Source organism: Nematostella vectensis, chromosome 3 (assembly GCF_932526225.1).
Source record: "Nematostella vectensis chromosome 3, jaNemVect1.1, whole genome shotgun sequence".
NCBI lineage: Eukaryota > Metazoa > Cnidaria > Anthozoa > Actiniaria > Edwardsiidae > Nematostella > Nematostella vectensis.
The window spans coordinates 16513819-16533426 of NC_064036.1; the positions used below are offsets into that span (position 1 = coordinate 16513819).

The window sequence follows — 19608 nt, forward strand, 5'->3', positions numbered from 1 at the left end:
GCGCGCATTATAATCTTGCGGTTGTGGTAGCTTGGCGTTCTTGCATGTGGCTTCGCAAAACAGGCTCGTTTTTGCGGGTGCCCGAGATGCCATAAATCCGCTTAGTAAGAAACATTTAAATAACACATGCCAGAATGCCAGGTAGCTTTCCTCAACTGTTATTTTGATTTATAAATCAGTCCTAGTTTGTATGAGGAAACACCGATGTGCGACAAGTTTTGGAAAGAAAAAAAAAACCTTGATTATGCTGCTAAATGCTTCAATTTTTCCCCTCGCTTCCAACCAACCGCCAAAATAACAAGGGAAATTTCGACAGAATTTTACTTAATCCATTGCAGTATTCCACGCCCCGTAACTATTATCGCACTTTCTCTTCTCGATATTATTTTTACTATTTTACGCATAAATGAGACGCAAATACACCCGTAAACGTTCAATAAATACAACGTCAAAGAAAAGAACACAAATAAGGTTTATTAAGACTGCTTCTAGTACACACCTCACCTTGAGATATCTAACGGAACTAAAATACAAGTTTAGTGTTACAATACTAGGCATCAATGGAACAGGGCTAGGATAGGTACACATGTTTATGCTCATCAACCCATGCCTACAATTCATAACTAGCGACTTTTACTAGATTCAGCTGGACTCAGGCGGACGGGCGTTATGCTGTCACGCGAAAAAACGACTTTGACGTTGGAGCGCCATATCATCGCCGCAGAGTTCGATGCAAATTTCGCGTTACTCCTTATCAACTATCTCACGGAATTTTGATACTCTTTTGCAGTGAAATAGGTATTCTAGCGCTAGCTTTACATCATCTCAGGCGGAGCTAGAAGCAAGTTTAGCGAGATAATCAAGCGGCAGGATTTTGAGTTCTTCCGGTCTGTCCATCTTAATGATCCCGTCCTTGTCGTCGATGTTGATCAGGGTACCTGTGCGCTCGCGGTAATCGCCGACAATCACCTTCACCTGGTTGGCAAGAGAGAGTCAAGAGAGAGTCAAGATGAGTTGGCTGGTGGACGGCAAAAGGGGTTTACAGTCCAAGAAGAATCGACTCCTAACAGGATTTACAGACCAGTTCGAGTTTAGCGGGAAGTTCGAGTTTGAGGGTATCGGAGTCACTAAAGTAAACTTATGGACGAATACAGATTGTAATGATTATCACAATAATGATCAAATAATACTCAAGAAACACAAAGAAGGTTTTTATGAGGGTCAAAATACTGATAATGTTGATGAACGCAACAATGACGACAATTTGTAATGGTGACAATAATTCTGGTGGGGATTATGGTGTTGATTATGATGAAAATGATGATGAAGGTAAGGGTGATGGTGATGATGACGACTATCGATTATAATGGCGATCGATAATGACGCCGTTCGATTATGATCAACACGATGACGAGGATCGCTGATGACAATGATAATAATAGTGATGAAGATGATGATCAATGATAATAAAGACGGTGGTATAGAGAAGGGTGATGATGGTGATGATGATGATAATGATCAATGATAATAAAGACGGTGGTATAGAGAAGGGTGATGATGATGATGATGATGATGATAATGATCAATGATAATAAAGACGGTGGTATAGAGATGGGTGATGATGATGATGATGATGATAATGATCAATGATAATAAAGATGGTGGTATAGAGAAGGGTGATGATGATGATGAAAATAATCAATGATAATAAAGACGGTGGTATAGAAAAGGGTGATGATGATGATAATGATCAATGATAATAAAGAAGGTGGTATAGAGAAGGGTGATGATGATGATGATGATAATGATCAATGATAATAAAGATGGTGGTATAGAGAAGGGTGATGATGATGATGAAAATAATCAATGATAATAAAGACGGTGGTATAGAGAAGGGTGATGATGATGATAATGATCAATGATAATAAAGAAGGTGGTATAGAGAAGGGTGATGATGATGATGATGATGATAATGATCAATGATAATAAAGACGGTGGTATAGAGAAGGGTGATGATGATCAATGATAATAAAGACCGTGGTATAGAGAAGGGTGATAATGATGATGATCAATGACGGTGGTATAGAGAAGGGTGATGATGATCAATGATAATGAAGATGCTGATAAGCGCGACGCTGCAAATCATATGACGATACCTTGTCCTGCTTGTCTGGCTGTACGGCGTCGATATGTGCACCCACGGTGCTGATACTGCGCCCTTCATCAGGCAGGTACACCGTGCACACCCCTCCGACGACGTCTCGCACCACGCCCACCTTGTCCAGTAATTGAGGGTCCTGTGAAATACGGAATTCGCCATAAGTAAAAACTCTGATCTAATACAATGCCACAAAAAACATACAATTATTCATCGAATAAACAAACATGCTTAGAAAGCGTTTCAGTGGGGTTTCAGAGGAAAGGAGAGCGAACGTTGATAATAAATTGCCGTTAAAATTGGACACAACGACAAACTGACAGGCTGATTCAGACAGACACATAAAGAGACAGGCTGATTCGGCCAACCTTTCATGGGCCATATATTTATCATATTTATATCGATATCTATGGATTGTCAGCCAATGACTAAAATTACAGATATCACGTGAACTTTATATGTAATGGATTGAGGATTGAAAAAAATTAAGAGCCTGTGCTTCTGTAGATAATGCTAGCTATCTAAGCTAAAGTCAATGTGTGATTTTCTAAGATTGACTCTAACAAAAATTAAATCTTCATCTTCCTGAAACTTTAAGTTCCCAACTCGTCTTCCCTTACGAATTGTGCATCTATTCTACCAAATTTTGCGAATATTGCCACAGTGTCCACTTTGACCCCCCCAAATAAAACTACGCTTCACCAATAGAAAAGACTTTAAAAAATCTCATCCAAATAACCCGCTACCTAAGATCTTGGGTCTACGATGCGGGCACTGTTTTTTAGCACTGTTAATTTCACACAGATAATTTCTCCCACGGTGCCCCTCGGGTTACGACACACACATCCGCGATAACCAAAGTGCAACCTTGTTTAAAAAGGTTGATGTTACGCTAAGCGCAATGTATACAGTCCCACGCAAAAACTCTATACCCACCTCATAGTTCTCGTTTAGTCGCACTTCAATGTCTGTCGTGACCCACTCCCCTGGACCGGAAGTAGACGGCTCCTCCAGGCCTGCCCCGGGGGTATGCGGGTTGTAGGCCGGTGATACGGGCGGGAGGCCACCACCTGGGGTCATGGGGTTCGCGTAGCCGGCGGGGGATGGCGACTGCGTGTAGGGGGAGTAGGTAGGCTCTGAGCCGTACATGGCCGGGCCGGGAGTATTAGGGGTATAAGGGCCACCATAGCCTCCGGGTGTGGCCGGGTTAGGGGTGTTCGGGGCGTAGCCCTGTGGAGAATCAGATAAAGAGCACATGAGCACTAACATGAACAAGGGGCAAAAAATCAGCCCGCCCAGGAAAGTATCATTCAGAAAAATATAGAGAATTAAAGTTTGAAAGCGTGCATGCGTTGAAACAATTGATTAAGTAGTAAAAACTAGGCAACCTAACGGCAAGTGCCCGCTGGCATGTCAAAATGCCTTGGTTTGAACCTTGAAAATATAACACATCTAACGGCTATTGTTCTTGCTTCTTTTGATTTGGTTTAACAAGCAATCTTCTATATGTTCTGCATGCATGCTTAGTACAAACAAGATCCTATGTGGATTAAGCTATGATAAAGCTTTGTGCCGCTGGACGATGGGATTTTGTCTAGTTCTTTCATGGATAATTACTGAAGTAGACTGTGGAGAGCTTACAGCAGCAGGCGATGGAGTGGACGCATCAAAGCCGTAGTCGAAGTCATCGTTACGCGCAGGCGTGTTAGGCAGAGTCGGGTCCCAGGCTCCACCGTGCAATGGAGTGCGTGAGGGATCGTGGGATGGCGTCATCGAACCTCCATAATGAGGAGTCCGGCTTCCTAGAAGTGTAAACAGAACAAATATTTCATCAGTCGGGGTGCGACTTCCCAGAAGTGTGAACAAAGTATTTTATCAGTGAGAAAAAAGAGCGGCTTCTTAAACGTATTAACCAAGAAACCCCCATAGCCTCTGTGTGAACACAACAAGAGTTTTATCAGTCAGGGGTGCGGCTTCCTACTTCTTCCTGGATCTCTAAATTCCCACCATCACAAAAAATGCGACACAAGTCAGTTAGAAGGGCATTATTGCAATCAAGGTCCATTCTAAACGATGGCTGTAAATGCTGCTAAAAAAAATTCCTATCGGAAGCGGAACTATCCGATATTTTACACAATTTACACAGGTTCTTGTATCGTTAGCCGTGTTTTTCCGTATGGTTAGCCTGGTCCCATGTGAACGAAACCTAACAGTCTGAAGCAGTCGAAAATTAGACCGGTACTGTGCAAATGGGGCCTTCGAGATGAATATATTCGGCCATAGTGTATACACCACAAGGTCTGGGAAACAGCTTACCGTCATGTGTAGGGGTCTGGGAGCCATACATCGGCGTACGAGATGCGGCGTAGCTAGGAGTTTGAGAACCGGGCGTCTGCGAACCGTACATCGGGGTACGGCTATGCACCGAAGCGCCAACCTTTGCAGGACCGCTAGAGGGATGAAGGTAAAGGTTATCAGGAACACGCGAACTGTCACATCTCACACACAAAAATACGAAACCTTGGCTATTAACGTTAATAAGTATTTCGAGTAGACGTGAGAAGTGTCACAAGGTTGTAAACAAACTCTGACCGTCCAAATTTTCATTTTTGTTCAAAACAAAATTACAGAGCAACCTATATATGAAAACCGATTTTTGACAAGAGACCCAAAGAGGCCCATAGACACGATTTAACGAGCAAGGGAGCCATGAACTCCGATGTATCTAGCTGGCAGTGGCATATATATAATATCATATCGGACCTTTCAGTAGAGCAATGGGATTCCCTGGTCACAGGCGTGATAGGGGGATTACCTAGCTACAGGCCTGAGAGGGGGATTCCCTAGTTACAGGCCTGAGAGGGGGATTCCCTGGTTACAGGCCTGAGAGGAGGATTCCCTAGTTAAAGGCCTGAGGGGTATTCCCCAGTTACAGGCCTGAGAGGGGGATTCCCCAGTTACAGGCCTGAGGGGGATTCCCCAGTTACAGACCCGAGAGGGGAATTTCCCAGTTACAGGCCTGAGAGGGGGATTCCCCAGTTACAGGCCTGAGGGGGGGATTCCCTAGTTACAGGCCTGAGAGGGGGATTCCCCAGTCACAGGCCTGAGAGGGGGATTCCCTAGTCACAGGCCTGAGAGGGGATTCCCCAGTTACAGGCCCGAGAGGGGGATTCCCCAGTTACAGGCCTGAGAGGGGGATTCCCCAGTCACAGGCCTGAGAGGGGGATTCCCTAGTCACAGGCCTGAGAGGGGGATTCCCTAGTTACAGGCCTGAGTGGGGGATTTCCCAGTTACAGGCCTGAGTGGGGGATTTCCCAGTTACAGGCCTGAGGGGGGGATTCCCCAGTTACAGGCCTGAGAGGGGGATTCCCCAGTTACAGGCCTGAGAGGGGGATTCCCCAGTTACAGGCCTGAGAGGGGGATTCCTCAGTCATAGGCACACACTAGTGATCCATTAAGAAAGAGAGTAGGAGGCCTGAGAGGCTTCACCGTACCTGACATGCGCTAAGCGACTCCTATCCACAGAGATAGTCTTGCAGTTACTATGAAGCTCTACCCTGGCGGTGGTCTCTGTCGCGTCTTTGACGATTCCAATGTAACCTAATATGAAAACAAATTACCATACTCTACCAATTACCAGCGTTGAAGACTCGATAGAAACAAGGGGTGCATTGTACGAGAGAAAGCCAACTGTTGGTGCTGTTGCAGTTCAGGGTGGTGCGATCAAGGTTTTTTTTTTTCAAGTGTTTTTGTAAGCCCAGTCATTATTGTTGGTTGCTGAAAAAGTGGCCATTGTTTGCTCATCAATGTATGACAAGTATCATATAGTGTTTACAGGCAAAAAAATACACAAAAGGCCCAAAAAGTTGTGTTTGTAAACCAGAAGAATAAATAAAATACACCAAAAACTGGTATATGACTCTGCCAAATTTTCGTCTTTAGTAAAACTTCTTCAGGGCAGACTCAAAATCTGCCCTGAAAATTTGGCAGAGTAGAATACCAGTTTTTGGTGTATTGTGTTTACAGGCAAGTTATTCGGTGCAGTTTGTTTGTGTACCTACTAGACGACCACTGTTACCTTTGTAGGGCCCTTGGCAGATTCTAACGGTCTGCATAATAAGCGAAGTATCTCGGCCCCCTCTTCCTCGACCACGCCCTACGGCTCTAGGGGACTGGCCCCCTCCACGCACATTACCACCACCACCTGTAAATAAACAAGAACAAGTTGATGCAAGGAGGAACTATTAGTATTAGTGAATGATACAAAGGATTTTCACTTACCACCATCCCTAGCAGGACTTGAAATTCTTGGTGAAGCTGGAGCGAATGTCCCAAACCCACCAAATCCTGTTGTTGCATTCTAGAAGAAAATGGAAACTTTCTAATGTCAAAATTACCACATGGTCCTTGCATCATGACAATCTCATATATTGTTTCTTCTTCTTATCTCCAGTACAGTAGCTTGCATAGAATCAATAAGACAGGTGCTATTGGAAACTGTAAATGGTACCTGTTCAAGCCCAACAGAATTAAGTCATAAAACATTTTTTATGAGTTTTTTCATGAAAACTGTGTGTTTTGTTAAGGAGAGCAGGTCACATCTGCTAGAGAATTCCTCAAACAAATCCGGAGGTTTTAATAGCCTGACCCGTGTGCCTATAGAATCATTGAATAACTTTTCATGACTTCACTGTGGATAAGACTACCCTTCCTACAAGACTCCAGGCCCAGCACATAACAAAATGTACCTTTCCTCCGCCAGCTAAGACCACGTGCCTTGTCTTGCAAACAATAATACCGCTGTTCTCAATAACCATCTTGGAGTAGAGGAAAGCGAAGCTTCGATACAGGTGCTTGATTTCGCCCTGAAGACCCTGAAGGGATAAAAACTTCTAGCTAAGAGTGTAGGTTAATCAAGGAAGCTTCATGGTAAGCATGGACCTTAGCAGCAAGACCCTGGTAAACCTAGCTAGAGTATAGCTTGATAGAGTATACAAATTTAGTTGACAATAATGAACTTATTTGTGTGTGTGTTATGACGCATAAAGTAAAGTACAGCCAGAAATGAACTACAACTAAAAACAAAAGTGAAAAACACTCTGATGTGCTACTGTGTCTTGGAACTATATTCTAATTCTAAGTCTTACCAAATGCGGCCCATCAACAACTCTTACAATATCCTTCACTTGTATTGTATTCTGAGGAATAGTTTAAAACAAAATCTAGATTAGCGGACTATTTATACCCTACTGTAAATGGTCCACAGGATGCATTTACACTACATTTGAGGAAAAGTGAAAACCTGAACCATGATAAAAGTGATGACAGAGATGGTGGCAATAGTGATGATAGATAGTAGAGTGGTGATAGATGGTAGAGTGGTGATAGATGGTAGAGTGGTGATAGATGGTAGTGAGAGTGATGATAGATGGTAGTGAGAGTGATGGTAGATGGTAGTGAGAGTGATGGTAGATGGTAGTGAGAGTGGTGATAGATGGTAGAGTTATGATAGATGGTAGAGTGGTGATAGATGGTAGAGTGGTGATAGATGGTAGTGAGAGTGATGGTAGATGGTAGTGAGAGTGATGATAGATGGTAGAGTGGTGATAGATGGTAGAGAGAATAATGATAGATGGTAGTGAGAGTGGTGATAGATGGTAGAGTTATGATAGGAGGTAGAGAAAATGATGATAAATTGTAGAGTGGTGATAGATGGTAGTGATAATGATGATAGATGGTAGTAAAAGCGATCATTGATGGTGGTGAGAGTTCCACCAAATAGATGTACCTGTTCAGCATCGAGGGCGACTGCACTTCTGTTTTCTCTCCTCTTGGTCACTGCCTGGTGCTTCACTTGGATCACTTTGCCGTGCTGGTTGAGGATCATGAAGGTGTCCCGATCCAATCGGATTATCACACCCACTGTCTGGGGACTACCCAAGAATCAAACAGAAAATAAAGATCAATTATAAAAAATGTATACTATACTCAAATATTTTTATTTTAACACTACAGGCACCAGAAAAAAAAACACAAGTATTGTGTAAAGGGACATCCAAGACTAATCTTTGTAATCAGAAATCAGCGTTGTATGTAGTTAGAGAGTGTTAAGGAGGCAGGAAAATAGATCAAGTGTTGGGGAGGCAGGAAGATTGATCAAGTGATAAGAAGGCATGAAGATATATCAAGTGTTAAGGAGGCAGGAAGACATGCTCGAGGATCCAGCGTACCTTGCGGGCGCTCCCAAAGGTCACTACCACAAAAGAGCCGCTGGAAAAGTTTCCTAGTAGATAGATAGATAGTTTATTGTACCACTTGCAGATTAATCTGAAATATGGGTGTCTGCGCACACGGAATATAAATACTAACTTACATAAAATACAAATAATTACATGACTTGGAGAAATTCCACAAATTTAACAGTGACAAAGTCCGCCAGCCTGTTAGTTCTGGGGGCGTGACACGTCGGAAGCTTAAGCCAATTAAAAACTGACAGCCTATGGAATCAAAATTATTCTGACGGAATTAAATACAGTTTCTTTCTTCAAGATCCTAAAATGGAACTTCAGAAAACAGTACACACGTTGTCTTATTGTTATTTTCATGCTGCAGCCTGGCTCTACAGCAGGCAAATTTTCCCTTGTAAGTTTACTTAAACTCAAGAAAGAATTTGTCTCAAATATAGATCTGATCTCCAAGCGCTTGGAGCTTGTTCGTTTGCAGTTGGACGGTCGACTTCAGCGGGTGAACGACCACAACAACAGGGTTCCCACAGGAACATCTGAGTCACCAATTTTGCGAGCTTCTTTGAAAAGAAGTGACAAGATTTGAAATACCAGGCTTTCACTGAAACCTGTCGGTAGCTGAGCAAAAACATTGCCTTTCCCACTAAATATGACTGTATCACAAGCAGTTGTCCTGGCTTCAGAGTTTCTCTTATCGTACAAAACTAAGTAACTTGATCTATCAAACAGGCAAAGCATTTGTCAGTGACACGAGGGTTGTTAATTAGGAATTACAAGTAAACACTGCTGTGCTGTGATTGGACCTTTTTTCTTACACCTTAAAAAAGGCCCAATCACAGCAAAGCAACTCCCAGCGTTTTGGAACTCAAAGTTGTTATAAACTATTCCAGCAGCTCTTCTGCGGTAGTGACCTCTGGGAGCGCCCGCAAAGTACGCTGGATCCTCGAGCATGGCAGGAAGGTAGATCATGTGTTGGGGAGGCAAGAAGAAAGATCAAGTGTTGGGGAGGCAGGAAGATAGATCAAGTGTTAAGGAGGCAGGAAGATAGATCAAGTGTTAAGGAGGCAGGAAGATAGATCAGTGTTAAGGAGGCAGGAAGATAGATCAAGTGTTGGGGAGGCAGGAAGATAGATCAAGTGTTGGGGAGGCAGGAAGATAGATCAAGTGTTGGGGAGGCAGGAAGATAGATCAAGTGTTGGGGAGGCAGGAAGATAGATCAAGTGTTAAGGAGGCAGGAAGATAGATCAAGTGTTAAGGAGGCAGGAAGATAGATCAAGTGTTGAGGAGGCAGGAAGATAGATCAAGTGTTAAGGAGGCAGGAAGATAGATCAAGTGTTAAGGAGGCAGGAAGATAGATCAAGTGTTAAGGAGGCAGGAAGAAAGATCAAGTGTTGAGGGAGGCAGGAAGAAAGATCAAGTGTTGAGGAGGCAGGAAGATAGATCAAGTGTTAAGGAGGCAGGAAGATAGATCAAGTGTTGGGGAGGCAGGAAGATAGATCAAGTGTTAAGAAGGCAGAAAGAAAGATCAAGTGTTGAGCGAGGCAGGAAAATAGATCAGGTGTTGAGGAGGCATGAAGATATATTAAGTGTTGAGGAGGCAGGAAGATATATCAAGTGTTAAGGAGGCAGGAAGATAGATCAAGTGCTAAGGAGGCATGAAGATAGATCAAGTGTTAAAGTGGCAGAAAGATAGATCAAGTGTTGGGGAGGCAGGACGATAGATCAAGTGTTGGGGAGGCAGGAAGATAGATCAAGTGTTGAGGGAGGCAGGAAGATAGATCAAGTGTTGGGGAGGCAGGAAGATAGATCAAGTGTTGGGGAGGCAGGAAGATAGATCAAGTGTTGGGGAGGCAGGAAGATAGATCAAGTGTTGAGGGAGGCAGGAAGATAGATCAAGTGTTGAGGAGGCAGGAAGATAGATCAAGTGTTAAGGAGGCAGGAAGATAGATCAAGTGTTAAGGAGGCAGGAAGATAGATCAAGTGTTAAGGAGGCAGGAAGAAAGATCAAGTGTTGAGGGAGGCAGGAAGAAAGATCAAGTGTTGAGGAGGCAGGAAGATAGATCAAGTGTTAAGGAGGCAGGAAGATAGATCAAGTGTTGGGGAGGCAGGAAGATAGATCAAGTGTTAAGAAGGCAGAAAGAAAGATCAAGTGTTGAGCGAGGCAGGAAAATAGATCAGGTGTTGAGGAGGCATGAAGATATATTAAGTGTTAAGGAGGCAGGAAGATATATCAGTGTTAAGGAGGCAGGAAGATATATCAGTGTTAAGAAGGCAGGAAGATAGATCAAGTGTTGGGGAGGCAGGAAGATAGATCAAGTGTTGAGGAGGCAGGAAGATAGATCAAGTGTTGGGGAGGCAGGAAGATAGATCAAGTGTTGAGGAGGCAGGAAGATAGATCAAGTGTTGGGGAGGCAGGAAGATAGATCAAGTGTTAAGGAGGCAGGAAGATGGATCAAGTGTTAAGGTGGCAGGAAGATAGATCAAGTGTTAAGGAGGCAGGAAGATGGATCAAGTGTTAAGGTGGCAGGAAGATAGATCAAGTGTTAAGGAGGCAGGAAGATGGATCAAGTGTTGAGGAGGCAGGAAGATAGATCAAGTGTGCTTACTCCAGCTGGACCATGTCTCCAAACTGATGCTGACCCATAGAATCCACTCCACTACTGCGGTCTGAGCATAACTGAAGGTCTTTAGGGAGGACTTTGAGCTGGTAAATAAGAAAAGAAAAATATCAATAAGAAACTATACCTCCAAAACTTCATACATATGGTATGAGCTGTTTGGATGGATTGAAATGACCACTGAAAGAAACATGTGAATGGATTTCTAGCGCCATTATTAACATGCATCACATAAGTTAGGTAGATCCATGGTTACAGATTAACAAATGACAATAGCTTGACAAAGCTATACAACATCCTAATGTTAAGTGTGCACATTATTACATTTTCTAAGCTGACAAGTTGAGCAGCTTTGGTTACAAACCTCGTGCATGGTAAGATCAGAGAACAAGACGACGTGATCCTCCACTCTGACTATCAGCCCAGTGTCTCCCTCATACCGTCCTCCGATCACCTTCACATGGTCACCCATCTTAAAGTGCTTGCCAAGCTCATGTGCTGGGAAATCTAGTGCATCCTGTAACACAAGTCATAAGCAATATAATGCGTCTCAGTCATTCAACAATCGACTGATTGCACCACAACTGATTGTATCTAGCTGTTTTTGTACCTGTCTGTCTACAATGAAACTATGTTGGTCTGAAATGTCTATCTGTCACTCTGCCCATCTGTCATTGTGCATGTCTTTTGCTCTTTTTTTTACGGTCATGGTGGTCAAGTCTGCCTTTCTATCTGTCTATCCATCTTGTCTGCTTCTCTACAAGTCTGTCCATTGTTCTTCTGTCTGGCTCATTGTTCTACTGTCTGTCTGTCTGTCTGTCACTTTGTCAGTCATGTCTGCCTCTCAGTGTCTATTACCTTGAGATCTTCATGGTTTGGCATGATGGTGATCTTATCACCCTCTACACTGATGATTTTCCCTCTCAAGTTTTTCAACTCTCCCTCAATGACCTCCACAGCATCACCCACAGCAAATGTATGTTGGACTTCATCACTGTCTTTGGAAGATTTTACAGGTACTACATCAAGTCAAGGGAAAGTAACAGCATGTTTCAGGACAACTAAAAAAATTGTATTCCACAGCCCTTGTTTTTGAAAATAATTTCAATGAAGAAAACAGAACCAAAAATGATGTTAATGAATATTACTCTATGGAAAAGATAAATATTTAAGTAATAATAGAGGATACATTCAAGTTCCACGTCTTCTGGTGCAGCCTCGAACCTCTCCAGCTCTTGCAATGTTGGTTTGATTCCTTCAGTGACCTGTCATAATGAAAAAAAAAAATGAATTGAGCTTAGTTACACAGTATATAAATCGTGAATACTTTTTATAGAGTAAAGTCAATACTTACAATGGCTGACATAGCAAGCGCCTTGTACAGGAATCCCCCTCTATAGCGACCTCCTTCAAACAACATGAAGTCCCCGTCTTGGCTGATATCCCCGCCTACTGACCTGATGAAAGCAAAACAAGAAAGTTCCAGGAATGTTTCAAAGACTGCTTAAGTTACGGCGCAGTAATTCTTGGTACTGCCTTGGATCTGAGGTGTGTAAATGGGGAGAGATTTAGTGCTAAAGACTAAAAATTCAATGGTAACACTTGATAATTCTTTGATGTCCTCTGAAGTCTTTGAAACAATATTGATTACTTTCCAAAAAACTGAATGAGATACAGTACCAAAGAATAAGAAAGTAAGGATCTGGGACAATGTATAGTGTGCTTAGTGTGTTTCACTGGGTTTCACTGACAGAATGTTGAAGCAATATACCTCACTGAATCAGCATCAAACAGCTTTTGTGGTGGTTTTCTCTTGCGTTTTCTTTTTTCTGGGTCCTGTAAGGATGATGAAACATCATCAGTTAACCTGAGTTTTTTTAATCTATACCCAAACATTTATAATAACATATATAAATAGCCTGGGTCCTTACCTCAGCACTTTTTGGGATTCCCCTTGTCCTTGTGTAGTCAATTCTTGGGATCATCTTCAATGTGACCTGTAAAAGCATGCCAGAGCATCGGACAACAGTGGATCACCATGACATCCAAGAAAATGGTTTAAAGCCCCCTCTATACCAAACGAAAATAAAACAGTATTATCTAATACTAAACAAAATTTGAAATACATACTTGATTCCTTGCTGTGTTGACATAGTCCACCTGGAACAATTACATAAAAAATAAGGTAGAGGATTTTGAATTTGTACATTGTTAACTCCCACTAACTCCGACTAAACTCCCTATAGACCAAATTTAAGTAGTCTTTCCATCTCCTTGAGGGTCTGAGTTAACAGGCTCTGTAATTGGGTATGTGATACACTAATTCAAGGCTGTTGTTATAAGGCATTCATGGGTTTCACACATCAGATCGCAGCACATGGGTCTCCTACCTGAGCGAGGTCATCCTTGTAGATGCCTCTCTTAAGCCGCACCCACTGCTTGGGCTTCACAGTGACTACCTCCTTTACCACCTTCAGTACATCTGTCATCTCTGTGATTGGCACCATCTTCTGCTGCCATTTGCCAAGTCGCAGGGTACCAAACCCTTCTATTGCCTGGAGGCAAGGGAGGAAGTAGAGGTAATTAATGCTGTAGTCATCATCATCATCATCACCATCATCATCACCATCATCATCATCATCATCATCATCATCATCCTCCTCTTCCCTCTACCTGTCATCATCATTAAAGCTGCATCTTTCTCAGAGATAATGAAGGCTTTTAAATTTATTAGGATCACCATCAACACCACCTTTGTCATAATTATCAATCACCTTAATCTTTGTTACCATCATCAACATCATCATCACCATCATCCTTATATTTCTCTTCATCATATCATCATTTTCATCTCCTTGACCCTGCACATCACCTTCCTTTGACACTTTTCATCCTACTACTCTTCATCATATATATATACAATATATATGACGAAGAGTATATATTATATAGTATGTATATTCTTCATGAACACAACTTTTCTTATGACAAGCACAACCATTTGTACCTGTTTGACATGAGTCTGCTTGAATGCTTCTATATAGATATAACCCTTCAGACCTTCTACAGCAATGGCAGACTTGATCTGGAGTGGCTGAAAGTAATCGAAAAAGTACATATTGAGTCATGTTTACAATGCAAAGTGTCAAACACACTATTAACAACAGTAGTCAAATGCAAGCTCCTTTTGGTTAAGTTGGTAACCTTCTTTTATAAAATCCAGTAAGCAGAAGGTGCATCACATTAATTTAGCTATTTTCATAAAAATGTTGAAATTCCAGACTTTTAGGGAAATAAGGCCCTCCCTTTAATCCTGTATCAGAAATTGAGGCCCTCCCCTCAAAAAAATTGCAGCCCTCCCCCTATTAAATAGTGACCCTTCCCTAAACCCTTCTCTAATTAAATAATGACCTCATCTGTGAATTGTTGTGCCAGCGCCTTTCTCATCAAGCCAATAACAGTTGCTTTCTCTTCTCCAATCTAATGATAAAGTAAATGTCAAATATTGTCTTATTTGAGACAGGGAAAACAACTATGTCTCTCCCTACCTTGCATTTTATTGTCCACAAGTTTGGATCCCTACAAAGATGAACATCAAACTTAGCAACAAATAAGTTAATGGCTCCAGTTATTGCTCATACAAGCGCATGATTATTATGAACAAACTATTATGTATTACTTACTTGACTCCTGGGAGCAAAGATTGCTGCTGGACCTCAGGCTGCAGTTCATTGGCACTGTAGTACCTGAAGCACAAAATGGAGGAAAAAGGTGAGCAGTGACTTCCTGAGATATATGAAAATCCCTGGTCTATGGTACAGTAATGTAAAAGGTATAGTCAATAGGTTAAATGGCATATATGATCTAAGATACCACAAACCTTCAAGTTTCTATAAATGATGCGAGTGACATTTATATTTTCTATAAAATATTGAGTATTAGCCTTCATTTCAAAAGCTACATCAAATTGGTTAAAACAAAAGCACAACCACAGCAGTTTATTTTGTCACGCACGGCAAAATACTAGCTATGACTTTTAAAACTTGAAATACTTTACTCAATGTATTTCTAAAATAAAAGAAATATTTTGAATTGCATCAGGTATATTGCCCTACCTGTCATTGGTCTCTGCATACTTCTTTCTGTAATACTCCTCAATCTCATCATCCTTTCGCTCCCTGTAAAATTCAAAGTCATCAGACCATGGGTAACTGTGAAACACATAAGCATGAACTTTGACTCAATATGAAATAAAATGAAATTTTTAGTGTTTGTATAGCAAAAGACATAGTCCAATGCACGTCATATGATAATGAATTTAGTTGTACAGATACTGAATGCTCTACAAGTGTGAGTGAGTATGTACATAGGCACAGTCGCACAAGATGGTGCCACAGGCCATTAGCATATTTGTTACACCCCCTATACAGCTCATAAAAATGGTATTACAGACAACTCTCCATCCTTGTCAGAGAAGATGGACAATACAGTCCCCAATAAAGAGAACCACAGTAGGCTATTATACCTCTGAAAATAAAGTTAGTTAACCTGACTCATGACTGTTGCTTGTGAAGGGAATTAGTTATAATGATTTACCTTAGCATCTGCTGTAATCGCCGGGCTCCCTAAACAAACATTATCACCATCAGTTAAACAGAATACAAATAACTCAATACTACATAGCACTTACCGACACGTCATCCTCTACTCTATCCTCGGCAGTTCCTGCTGACAGAACAAAGACTTCCTGCTCAGGAAAATATTTTGGATTTTTGATATGTTTTATTCCTTTTCTTTCATTGAAATATGCAGAGCTAGCTTGCTTGACAATATTGTTATGAACATAATATACTGATTTAGGCACTGCCTTAAAGTGGAAGTCCACACCAGGGCCGTAGCAGGGGGTGGGTCACAGGGCCGTAGCAGGGGGTGGGGCACGTGCTCCCCCAATATTTTCAAAAATTATAAGAAAAATGACCAGTACGGGCAAGCTGCGTCCCCCCAATATTTTCTTAATGTTTCTGTACTGTGCCCCCCCTAATATTTTGAGGCCTGCTGTGGCCTGGCATACCAAAACTTTGCTTTTTTATATTCCATAATTTTTTATATTCCATAATTTTTCTATAATCATATATATATCATTTTCTTTGGGTTTTATAGCCTACGAAACATGAATCTTGAAAGTTGGATCAACTCCACTTTATTACTCAGCCACTAAATCCAGACCATTTAAAAATACTTAAACATTTGCAGTAATAGTGAATTGATAAGGCATCTACACTCTATTCTTTCAAAGGGACTGTGTGAAGTACCTGTATCAATCAAGTCATTATAGCCTTTTTCTGCTTCCTCATCATCCTCATACTCATCATCAACATCTGCAAGAAAAACACAGCTTAGCAGAGGAGCAAAAATATCTCACACAGTTCAATAAAACTAAAAACATTACACAGCACAGACAGTTAAGTGTACAAGAACAAGACATTACAAAACACTGACAGTTAGGTGTACAAGAACAAGACATTATAAAACACTGACAGTTAGGTACAAAAACAAGATATTACACAACACAAACAGTTGGGAACAGGAACAACACATTACACAACACTGACAAACAAGAAATTACTCCATGGGCGTATTGCTTAAAACAGGGACGAACACAATACCTCGAAATAACACAAATATTTCTAAACATACAGTAAGAAAAACTCACCAGCTTCCTCTAAAATAAACCCGGACTCCCTTCTCCTCTTGCGGCGAGCACTACTGCCTTCATCCTCATCATATTCATCATCATAATCATCTTCATCCTCAAAGTCCTCATCATCATCTTCCTCCTCCTCATCATCATCATCTTCACGTGTTATATCTTCACCCTCCTAGAAAGAACAAAGTGCAAAGTCACACACACATACATTTCTTATCTCAGGCAAAAAAAAATGAGATCTTTGGGTTGTATAACCTCCAAGTAGGACATTGATTAATAATTTTATTGTGAAAAACAATTATCGGCTTGGGTCCATTCAACATGAAAACTGATAGAAGCAACAAAGAATTGTTGTACCTCTCTGGTTTGCTACTTTCTTCTCAAATATTACAATATTATGGCAAACCAGCCTGTGATAATCTGAACATTTATACTAACTAATTGCCACCTAATATAAACACTGTCATGGTAATGACTTATTTCTCTTTTTTTGTGTCAGCCAGTTCTAATAGCCAACCAACCAATGGATCACTAGTTTTGCTGGATTGTCTCGTTTTTGTGTGTGTGATTGTTACATGAGATTTTTCAAAACAAATTTGAGACTCTTATTCATTGTGCATTTGCTGTGTCATTGTATTTATTGTATTTTCTAAGATTTTTTTCATATTTTTTTAATTGTGATGGCCTGTGAAGCATCTTGTAAACTAATTTGAAAATGAAGTGAGGTCTGTATTTTTCAAGTGGCTTACTTAAATGTTATTTAAGTTTCTGTTTTTTGAAAAAAAAAAGATTCAGATACATTTTTACACAAACCAAAAGCAATGCAGAAAACATGGCCATGTGAAATCATCTTAGCAGAGCTAAGTGCAGCATAAGCAGAGAAACATACCATGGAACCTGGATTTTACGATACTGGATTTTACGATAACACTGATTTTACGATAACCTCGATTTTACGATGATGTTACTTTCTCCTGGCAGAAATACAGTGAAATGTATAAGAAATAGTCCAGTTTCGAAATTTAGAAATGACCGCTAGACAGATGAATTGAGGGGGCATTATGCAATGTTAGTCTCGACGTGAAGAAAATTATTCATAAATTTTCACAAGAAAACAAAGTATTCACAAGTACAATCATTGTATGATTTTCAGGATCGATGGTTTCTCGTTTGAATTTGTGAATAATTAACTTCACACTGAGGCTAACACTGTCAAATGCGCCCTCAATTAATCTGTCTAGCGGTCATTTTCAAATTAGAAACTGGACTATTACCTCTTACGATATTTGATACAAGGATATTCTCGATTTTACAAAACAAATCTGTTCTTCCAAGCATAATTTTGACTTCCATACAACAATACTGTCTATCAACAATTCTGTCTATCAACAAAGAGAGAAAAACTCAAGACACCACACACGTACAGTACAGTTAACGATTTTTTGACTTGACAGATCTTGTTAAATGCAAATTTACAGTCCTATAGACAGTAACTGTACAGTCTTACACAGAGTAGAGTAACAATATTATTATTTTGTAAAAGTTGATGATTAACCCAACCTCACTACAACGATATTTCCGATGGCTTTTCCGCAGTCACAATAGGGTTCTTATGGTTTGCCCTCAGTGTTCGAATATATGTTGGTGTATCTTCCACTCCTGATTGGTCAAGTGGTGAGTGGATGGAAAATTTTGCACATTGTGCAGCAATTATTTCCCTTTCTTCTGTTATAAAACAAATTTGCCTTAAACCTGATTGTCATATCGTTGCTGTACAAGCTTTCTTTGTGGTGAATTCTGATCGTTATATTTGTGCTGCTTGTGTCACCCTATACCCCTTTAGTAGTTTAAAAGATGATTATCTTGGAAAATGATGTATTTGAGCCTGAGGTAGTATCATCTATAGTATTCATAGTGGAAACACTCTATCCATGGTCGCCAGTGATAAACATTGTAACTACTAAAACATCTGTTTGATGTGTTTGAAATTTTACATCATGCAAGAGTCTTATCACAATAACGTAGATAAAGTTTTGTTGGTGAACTCACTTGACAACTTTATAAGCAGTCAGTAGCATTACAAGGTTGTGTTATGCGTTAGTTTTATTAAGACCAATGCTTTAAACTTGGGCACGATTGTTGGATATTAAATCATACGAGCAATAACATAACAACCATGGCTACTTTTTGGACATTACTGGCGCACAGTTAAATATACCGAAATATATTTGACCACGTGAAACAACCAACTGCTTAAATTCTATTCATTCAATTTTGCGAGACTAGCTATTCCAGACAACCAGAAATAACATACAATTACGAAGTCAAATGTGTCGCTTATTCAAAAAGAAGAGCAAATTAATAATAAATTATATCTTACCTCATCTGATAGAAGTGCATCGTCACTATCAGACATTTTTGCTGCGTTTATAAAGTATAGATTAGAGAAGAGAGGGCAAACTAGAAATAAGTAATGGTCGACACATCCGGGGTATTAGGTAGGGACCGCTGACATTTCTTATCAGACACAGGTTTGGACACAGGTATCCTGACGATAGGCATATAAATTTCTTCATTCTTCGCTTTTCACCCTCACGGACCTCCCGTGCGTGTTTCTTATAAAATCTTTAAAATTTCAATATTATTCGCACGTGAATGTTGTGTCCTCAATGTAATCTGCATGAAATTCTAAGCAATTTGGGAGAGTAGTTTGCGAGCTATGCGGTCGACGAGTCCCCTTTGTGGTACCTGTGCTTATCCAAGTCAAAATGAACAACGCGGCGATGGTATTTTTTTTCCAAACTGACTACAAGGAATGTTCTGAGCATTAGCTTAAAAACTACATGAATAAAATGGAGGTAATATCACCGGGGGTTAGGA

At 40.7% G+C, this 19608-nt stretch overlaps 1 protein-coding gene across 2 annotated transcripts; it reads right to left on the reverse strand.

The window, feature by feature from the left end:
• Positions 1-455: 455 nt before the first annotated feature.
• Positions 456-19240, reverse strand: LOC5514223 (transcription elongation factor SPT5). 2 transcript variants are annotated; one of them, XM_048725644.1, is made up of 30 exons: positions 19109-19240; positions 16735-16900; positions 16334-16399; positions 15712-15746; positions 15618-15646; positions 15137-15199; positions 14705-14767; positions 14570-14600; positions 14433-14501; positions 14029-14115; positions 13412-13576; positions 13152-13181; positions 12953-13018; positions 12793-12857; positions 12376-12478; positions 12211-12286; positions 11880-12040; positions 11386-11538; positions 11010-11107; positions 7947-8091; positions 7306-7356; positions 6907-7032; positions 6440-6518; positions 6237-6362; positions 5653-5758; positions 4475-4608; positions 3800-3960; positions 3095-3388; positions 2157-2297; positions 456-975 (listed from the first exon to the last, which is right to left on the reverse strand). In XM_048725644.1, the coding sequence occupies exons 1-30, from the start codon at positions 19142-19144 to the stop codon at positions 826-828; spliced, it is 3075 nt and encodes a 1024-aa protein (XP_048581601.1). In that variant the 5' UTR covers positions 19145-19240; the 3' UTR covers positions 456-825. The 2 variants fall into 2 exon arrangements, with proteins under 2 accessions (XP_048581601.1, XP_048581599.1); XM_048725642.1 differs by having other exon boundaries at positions 15712-15749.
• Positions 19241-19608: the final 368 nt, after the last annotated feature.

Bases quoted from the DNA above. Each gene is read 5' to 3' on its own strand.
- LOC5514223 (XM_048725642.1), bottom strand. From the start codon at position 19,144: ATGTCTGATAGTGACGATGCACTTCTATCAGATGAG. The intron at 14,601-14,704 runs GTAAGTAATACA...TCATCTTTGTAG, and splicing joins TCTTTGCTCCCAGGAGTCAA to GGATCCAAACTTGTGGACAA. The intron at 13,577-14,028 runs GTACAAATGGTT...CCTTGCCTCCAG, and splicing joins AGCAGACTCATGTCAAACAG to GCAATAGAAGGGTTTGGTAC.